The sequence below is a fragment of the Arachis ipaensis genome, chromosome B09 (genome assembly GCF_000816755.2).
Source record: "Arachis ipaensis cultivar K30076 chromosome B09, Araip1.1, whole genome shotgun sequence".
NCBI lineage: Eukaryota > Viridiplantae > Streptophyta > Magnoliopsida > Fabales > Fabaceae > Arachis > Arachis ipaensis.
The window spans coordinates 135,545,344-135,553,678 of NC_029793.2; the positions used below are offsets into that span (position 1 = coordinate 135,545,344).

General features: G+C 34.3%; 2 protein-coding genes and 1 long non-coding RNA gene across 4 annotated transcripts in view; 1 reads left to right on the forward strand and 2 right to left on the reverse strand.

The window, feature by feature from the left end:
• LOC107617668 (phosphomannomutase/phosphoglucomutase) lies at nucleotides 187-6,860 on the forward strand. 2 transcript variants are annotated; one of them, XM_016319486.2, is made up of 18 exons: nucleotides 187-365; nucleotides 969-1,202; nucleotides 1,475-1,541; nucleotides 1,782-1,965; nucleotides 2,425-2,477; nucleotides 2,950-3,038; nucleotides 3,531-3,767; nucleotides 3,955-4,019; nucleotides 4,272-4,332; nucleotides 4,485-4,602; nucleotides 4,680-4,761; nucleotides 4,866-4,938; nucleotides 5,097-5,158; nucleotides 5,334-5,429; nucleotides 5,737-5,891; nucleotides 5,989-6,085; nucleotides 6,264-6,341; nucleotides 6,430-6,860. In XM_016319486.2, the coding sequence occupies exons 1-18, from the start codon at nucleotides 359-361 to the stop codon at nucleotides 6,541-6,543; spliced, it is 1,872 nt and encodes a 623-aa protein (XP_016174972.1). In that variant the 5' UTR covers nucleotides 187-358; the 3' UTR covers nucleotides 6,544-6,860. The 2 variants fall into 2 exon arrangements, with proteins under 2 accessions (XP_016174972.1, XP_016174973.1); XM_016319487.2 differs by lacking the exon at nucleotides 969-1,202 and having other exon boundaries at nucleotides 192-365.
• Nucleotides 7,064-8,335, reverse strand: part of LOC107617669 — a 2,893-nt gene continuing 1,621 nt past the window's right edge. Inside the window, exon 3 of the mRNA XM_021110637.1 lies at nucleotides 7,064-7,550. Coding sequence (XP_020966296.1) covers nucleotides 7,251-7,550 — 300 coding nt within the window. The 3' untranslated portion in view covers nucleotides 7,064-7,250. The remainder of the gene's footprint in view (nucleotides 7,551-8,335) is intronic.
• LOC110266281 lies at nucleotides 7,719-8,335 on the reverse strand. Its single transcript, XR_002353507.1, has 2 exons — nucleotides 8,221-8,335; nucleotides 7,719-8,178 (listed from the first exon to the last, which is right to left on the reverse strand). It is a non-coding gene; the product is annotated as an uncharacterized LOC110266281 (long non-coding RNA).

Genomic DNA, 8,335 nt, shown 5'->3' on the forward strand with positions numbered 1-8,335 from the left:
TTATAAATACTAAATAGAATAAGTTTTACTGTGTTTTTTTTTTCTCTAACATTACTTATTAATTAAACGAAGAATATATAACACACATTCCTATCGGGAAAAAACGTAATTTAGACAGAGTTGTGATTCAACCAACCAACTATTTTGAAGGCTTGAAGCTCTTGTCACGTGCGATACACGTGCAAGTGTAGTAGAGAGTTGGTGGAAGGTTACAGAAAAAAAAAAAGGTGAAAAACGAAGCAGCAATACATTCATCGAGCTTCTTTACCAACTAGTTTGTTCTTCTTTCTTCCACTTACCATCTCTCTCTCTCTGTCTCTCTCCCTCTCTCTGTGAAGCAATTCAATCCAGTCTCAACATGGCAGGTCATATTCCTCTCCTTACCCCGTTCCGCTTTCAATCTCTATTCTATTTTCCCTTCCATTTCAATCATTTTTTTCTTTCTCGAACTTTCTTAATGTAATCATGGATTGAAATCATTGAATAACATTATACGTACTCTGATTGTGCGGAAAAACATCCTGTTGAATTTGTGTTCTATCTTTAATATTTTTCTATCTCAGAATGGACTGTTTTCTTCTGCAGTACAACCTTTGAATCACTGCACCTTTTTTCCATTATGTTATGAGGAGAATAATGACTCTAAGAATTGTTAAATAAAGGGATATAAAATGAAATCGAGTTTGATTGAAGAATGGTTGAAATTGATAGTGTTGGATGGTTCGTAACAGGATTCACAGAATTCTCGTCGTCTATAATTTTACGATTATGTAGGAGCAAGAGAGTGATTGAGTACTAACTTGACATGATGATAGTTAGAAAATACTTTTAAAAAAATAAAAGAAATAAAAAACTTGACATTTGATTGGAAATTATTAGATAGGTGAGGGAATGAAAGAGCAAAAGGCATTTTATGAACCTGGAATATATGAAATCTGATAAAGGTGTGTCAATGTGTTTATATGCAGCAACATCAGGGAAGATTGTCCAAAATGTTTTTGTGTCACAGTCACATTGCTACTACCAACAGAATAGGCAGTTCCATTCACAGAGTCAGAGGGCCTATTTTGCCCCTTATATGCGCAACTCGCTTCCCTCACCACCGGGGAAGTTGGCATGGACTTCCAACCCATCCATGCAATTGCGCAATTTGTCAAAACCCAACAATGATTTTATTATCCAGAGAAACATTCACTGCAATGGTCTGTTCTAGACTCTCATTATACAGGTTAATATAACTGGAAAATCATGTAGTTTGAACACATTTAGTAGAATATTGATCTCTTTGTCTCTTCCTTCCTAGGTTTTTTATATGTACAAAATGTACTGATATATCAGCATCTGTATATGAGCATGCATTTCATTTGTATTATTACAGAATTTGTTTTGTATCTTACCTTTAGGATTTTTTTAAAATGAAAAAAGTTAATTTTCTGATGGATGTTTGTTCCTTCCATTTGGAACATGGTTACAGCTTCTGCATCTGCTATTGCTGTTCCGTATCTGGACAAGACTGATTTTCTAAGGCTTCAAAATGGCAGGTCAGGACCACTGCCCTGTGATCTGTTTAAATGTGTCATGAATAATTCATTGATCATTCAATCTTCTTAATTTCACTTTAACTGCAACTGCATAGTAGAGTACTAGAGTATTTCTTGGGCAGCTTCCAGCTGTAGAAGCCCAATTTTTTCTTCCTCTTTGTTTAGATGACCAACATTTCTTAGATCTTACATCCTGTTGTTGTTGTGGTTTTTACATATAAATAACAATAATTTAAACAGTGACATACGTGGTGTGGCTGTTGATGGTGTTGAGGGAGAGCCAATTAGCCTCACTGAACCGGTTGCTGAAGCAATTGCCGCTGGTTTTGCAGCATGGTTATTTGAGAGAAAGAAAGCAGCTGCTTCTCAGAATTTGAGAGTTTCTATTGGCCATGATTCCCGAATATCAGCCAAATTACTACAGGTTAGACTTTAGATTTTTGTTTCCTTATATCATTTGGTGGAAATATTTGTTTAATACATCTAATATAGAAGGTTTTGTTGTTTATGTTAAAAAAATTTTATGACTTAGAAACTACATATAATTTAACATAAGTCTACTGTCTCAAATTAGGTTGGAACGAACAATATAACCTTGAAAATCTATTGCTTTATATTGTTCTTGACTTCTTGTCAATGTTTTGAGTAGGAATATATTCTACACTTCATTTCTTTTTATTTCCTTTGGAAATTCTCCATAATACAGAAACTTAATATTTGAGTTTGCTTTTGGATTGTGATTTGAAGTCATGAATAACTTGAAATGTATAATTATGAAAGGGGTCTTTCTTTACAGGCTTCCTATTGTTAGAGCATGCATGTATCTAAATAACTAATACTTGGCTAGAACTGACTATTTACTTATAAACTTGCTAAATTTCAGAATGCAATTTCTCGTGGTCTTGCTGGTGCTGGCCTAGAAGTTGTCCAATATGGGTGGGTGATATTTTTATTTTTTGCATTACTTTTTATCCCTTATGTTCTTGATTTGATAATGAGGACAGGTGAAATCATGTTTAAACCCTAATGATAGTAAGCATCTGGACAAAGAGATCTCTTGTTAAATTGACCCTAACTATGTCTTATCAGTGTTTAATAACCTTCAGATGAAACCAACCTGAGTTCCTGAGCCACAACCCCATAATCAAATGTCTAGTGTTTTTTTTACACCATAAAATTATTGATAATATTGACGTTTAGTAGTCTCTTGAACCTATCATGGATAGCTATCTGCAAATGAGTGAGTGTGTGTGTGTGTGTGTTTGTTTTTTCTCCTTATTTGTTCATTGGGTCAGACATGATACTAATTGGTTGTCTTTCTTTTGTTTGCCTAATTTAGTAGTTTTCACCATGGATAAGACCATTCTAATGGCCTAGTCAGTTAATACCATTGTTTGCTCATTTTCAGATTAGCATCAACACCAGCCATGTTCAATAGCACACTCACAAAGGATGAAGCATTCTTGTGTCCTGTTGATGGATCCATTATGATAACAGGTACATGATGAGGTTGTAGCTGAATGTCACTATTCTAACTGTAAGACATCATAGTTGTTTGAAAGCTTTAGATTTTGTTTGTAACATGCTCTTCAATGCAAAAGCCCTTTTGAGTTATCTGTAGAGATTGGTATTGCACATGCTTCTTCTTGTGAAACTATAATGAATCTTGGAGAATGTTGAAAGGAGGGTTCAAACAAAATCACTTAGCCATGAAACCTGATATACTATGTCAAGGAACTACTATTTATGCCTTAACCTTTAGCTGTTAGACTGAGTGGTTTTCCTTACTAGCTTGTTATTGTATTGTTGGTCATGAATTGTTTTTACTATTTCCTGTTTGTTAATAATTAACATCCATGGGTTTTGACAGACACTTTTATGTTAGTTTAGTTTGGTTTTGGTAATTGAAAAATAATTTCTCATGGATAAAATGAAATTTTGAATATTTAACTCACCAATTGTTTATGAAACATCTCTATATGTGAACAGCGAGTCATCTGCCCTTCAACCGGAATGGATTCAAATTTTTCACAAATGCTGGTGGACTTGGAAAGACTGATATCAAAGACGTATTAGAGCGAGCTGCTGATATATACAATCAATTTACAGCTGAAAATTTAGCAAATTCTGAGAGAAAGGCTTCATCATCTATTAAGCAAGTTGATTACATGAATGTATATACATCTGACCTAGTAAAGGCAGTTCGCAAAGCAGCTGGAAGCATAGGTATGGCTTGATATTGGTATGATAATAAATAGTTGTTTGGTAAATGAAGTGGATAATAATGGAGTTCTAATTGGGAGACATTATGTGTTATTATTTTTATTGTAGCATTTACAGTTTTTCCTCTGTCGTTTTTTTGAATGTTCTGATCCTATTTTCTAATCTTTTATATTGCATTGTCTACTGACAGAGAAGCCGTTGGATGGTTTCCATATAGTTGTTGATGCAGGCAATGGAGCAGGAGGTTTCTTTGTTGTAAGTAGCCTTTGTAATCTTTAGTTTTAATTGTTTTTCTAAAATAACCTTTTTGTAAAACCTTTTATCCAAAAAAAAAAAATTGTTTGTAAAATGATTTTTTTCTTGAAAAATCCATCAAAAGGGCTGAGCTTAGCAGAGCAACAAATGTATGATTTATAAGCCCTCAATAGGCCTAATGCTGAAGTGCAACGTGCATTTGACTCTTTCTCCAAACTTAATATTTGATGTTTCGTTTTGATAATTAATCAGAAAAAGGTTCTGGAACCACTCGGAGCAGTAACTAATGGTAGTCAATTTTTGGAGCCTGATGGTAATTACAATTTCTGTTGTTTCAATTATGTTTTATCAGAAAGTTGACAATTCTATGGTGCCTGATTATTTTACTCTAGTGCCTTATTCTAAAGGAATGATTTCAGCTAGCTTTACTTCTTGGACTTTATTAATAATCGTTCCTGTATACAGGCTTATTTCCAAATCATATCCCCAATCCAGAGGACAAAACAGCTATGAGAGCTATAACCAAGGCAGTCCTTCAAAGCAAAGCTGATCTTGGAATTATCTTTGATACTGATGTGGACAGGTAAGGATCTTATTCCTAATTGGTCTTGCCACATGCATACTGTTTTAAATTTGTTAAAGATCTATCACCTTCACTAGATCTGCTGCTGTGGATTTTCAAGGCCGTGAATTCAATCGGAATCGTTTAATTGCCTTAATGGCAGCAATTGTTCTTGAGGAAGTAAGGCTCTTAATTTTTGCTTTATCTGGCCTTTGCTTTATAATCCTTATTCACTGAATAGTTAATATTATTAATTATTTCGTTATATCATCTTTTTTTTCTAGCATCCGGGTACAACTATTGTCACGGACAGTGTCACTTCTGATGGCCTTACCACATTTATTGAGAATAAACTTGGTATAACAGAATCTAAGCTGACATGATCTAATAGTCTCCCTCTCCCACCTCACTTTAAGGGTTTATTATAACCTTATTCATTTCAATAATTCAATTTGAATTGTGAATTTCTTGTATTCAGAAATGGTTAATAACTTACTAATGCTATTTTGTATCAGGCGGGAAACACCATCGGTTCAAAAGAGGCTACAAAAATGTGATTGATGAAGCTATTCGTTTGGTATGATGAATGCTTTGCCTGTTATTCAATAAATAAATTATACAAATCATTGTAGTTAGTCAAGGAAAGGCCCTTCATCTGAGTGCTTGACTGTAACCATTATCAAATAGCTTCTTTGTTATTTTATTTCAAACAATATAAGCTATTTGACTTATGGAAGCAATCTGGTTGCCAGAACTCTGTTGGTGAGGAGTCACATCTGGCGATTGAAACTAGTGGACATGGAGCTCTCAAGGAGAACCATTGGCTTGATGATGGTGCATACCTAATGGTATGTTTTAAATTTTTAATTGTATTGGCCAGACAACTCATTGCCAAATTAATCATCTCTTATTAGTTATTACTCCATTCATATGAATACTTTCTTCCTCCCTCCCCCCCTCCTCCTCTCTCTCTCTCTCTCTCTCTCTCTCTCATTTTATTTTTGGTGCCTTTTTGCAAAACTGAACATGGAATGTAGTTTACTTGGTTAAAGAGACTATGGTATTATGTAAAGAACTGCTCAACCAGTCAACCTAAAAGCGTAAGTTAAGTTCGTGTCAAGATTAGTTTCAAGTTCTGTATGTAATCATGTCCAGGTCAAGATCTTAAACAAACTTGCCTCAGTGAGGGCCTCAGGAATGGGTGGTGGAAGCAAGGTTTTGACTGACTTAATAGAAGGACTCCACGAACCGGCTTCTTCAATGGAACTGAGATTAAAGATAAACCAAGACCACCCAGATCTTAAAGGAGGGTAAGTCTGTGTGCGTAGAGATTCTCTGTTTGAAACCACATTCTTCCTCCACTAGAAAAAATGTGTTATGAATTCACTGACATCCAAGAGCTTTTAGATCCTTCCGGGAATATGGGGAAACTGTGCTGAAGCAGTTGGAGAAATCAATTGGCTCTGATCCAAACCTACGAAAGGCTCCTGTAAATTATGAAGGGGTATGTCTGTCCCTTCTTAATGCTAGATTTTTAATGTTTAATTAGCATTTGCGAAAAGTTATTATCCAAGAAGTTATAAAGGCTATATTTTTGGGCATTCAAACCATACAAAACCAGTATTCGAATTTTTCTGCAATAATTTGTAGAATGTAGCTTGTCTGATCTAATTTTCAATCAGGTTCGAGTTTCTGGCTATGGTGGGTGGTTTCTTCTTAGACTTTCACTCCACGATCCTGTACTTCCTCTTAACATTGAGGTAAAACGTTCTCACGGCTTATGCTTGAGCTTTTATATGCAATATTAATATGCTGCAAGTCTGCAACTAATTCAAAAATGAATTGTAGGCACCAAGTAAGGGTGATGCTGTGAAGCTTGCACTTGCTGTGCTAGCGGCTGTGAAGGACTTTGCAGGTTTAGACATATCGGCTTTGGACAAATTTTTGAGAGAATCAAGTTAAATGCTTCATAGTAGAATTGAGTTTTGTGCTGGAAAAGCGTTTGCTTTCTATTTCTTATCAACTGCAAATGTGAGTGTGAATGAACATATCAGAGATGCTCAGTTGTATGGGTGTGAAGGGTACGTTCAGTGTCCCAGGATTAGAAATATACGACATATCTGTGATAAAATTTGCAGTGAGAAGTACTATTTTGAGAGCAGCATCCTAAATTCCTATTTTTGTTGTACTTTGCATGTACTAATATTAGTTCTGAATCCATCTCCAGGTTATTATTTTTCTATGTTTACAATGAAAGAAAAATATAGACATAAGAAAAATACAGTTTGAAGGAAAAGAATTAGAAGAAAAAAGCAGAGTCCCACTGCTCTGGAAGTTCAATACAAAAGCAGCTGATTTGAATGTTCATTACTTAATTTGTTTCCTTAATTAGCAAAACATTCTTTATTAAGATTTTCAATGTGCAAATTTCTATTGGATGTTGGATTCAGTTAAACGTTTGTTTCAAAAGGGAAATTTAGAATGGCTGGACAATTCTGTAATAGCTATAAATTTACTTGACACTGAAGCAAACTAAAAAATGCTCCAAAGTGATTTTGATTTATCTTTGGTTTGCTTATATACACACTCCAATTACAAGCCATCCACATCTAGCACCTTTCCTCCTCCATTAAATATATCACACATAGATATTTCTTCCTCTTATGTATCTAATTAGATACAGAAGCAGGTGAATTTTTGAGAAGCTTCATCATGAAGTTGAACTGAATATCAGGTGATGTCTTTGGCTGAGGCCAGGTTGCTCCTTCTGGAACCTTAATGCATTTGAAACCTTGGCCTTGATATAACTTAGTGGCCACCGGATTTTTCAAATCACAGTGCAATGCAATTGCGCGGCAACCCCAACTTCTGGCCTGTGATTCTGCCTTTGCTACCAATAGTTTAGCTATTCCTTTTCGCCTAAACTTTTCCCTCACTGCCACATTTGATATGTATGCAATTCCAGTCCTACAAGAAAGGGTTCACCATTAAAATGAAATGTAAACCATGTATAAAGATTAAAAGTTAGCTATTTTCAAGGGTTGGAGGGTTTAAAAGATTTCATGTATTAAAAAAAAAAGAGATTCCAGGTGAATAAAAGTCTTAAAGACTATTTTTGGCGTTTTTTTAAGGGAAATTATACTTTTCATAGTGATCAGTCTGAAGAGATCTAACCTTCAGTTTCAAACAAGCAAAAGTTTACAATATATTAAAAGAATTTAGTTTTGATGCACCGTAAGTGTAAAACAGTTTTTTCATATACATCTAATTACGTAACGACACATTAGTAAAAATAACTATCTTTTACATTGACAGCGTGAATGGTCACCCAAAAGATCAAATATGATTGGTCGACTGTATAAAACGCTTTTAAACTATCAATATGTCAAAATTAAACTCATAATACAATTGGAAGGTAACTTGTATGATATGTAGTACAGGGATATAATACAGTTAATTTTTTTAGCATTAGATTTTGGTCTGTAGGTTTTAACATAAAATAACTTTCTATAAAATAAAATTTCTGTTAGGTGCAACAACCAATATGTGCATACATTTTTAAACAAGTTTTCCTTTTTATGAAGAATATAGACAAAGCTACCAAAGTAAAAAAAAAATAATAAATACAAAAACCAGAACAATGACAGAAAAGAAAAGAACACATAATCTAGAAAGCCAAATTCTTAAGGAAGAAACCAAAGGCAAAAGTTGACAAGAACATAGGCCAGATTTAACTAAAAAATCTTAAAGACAC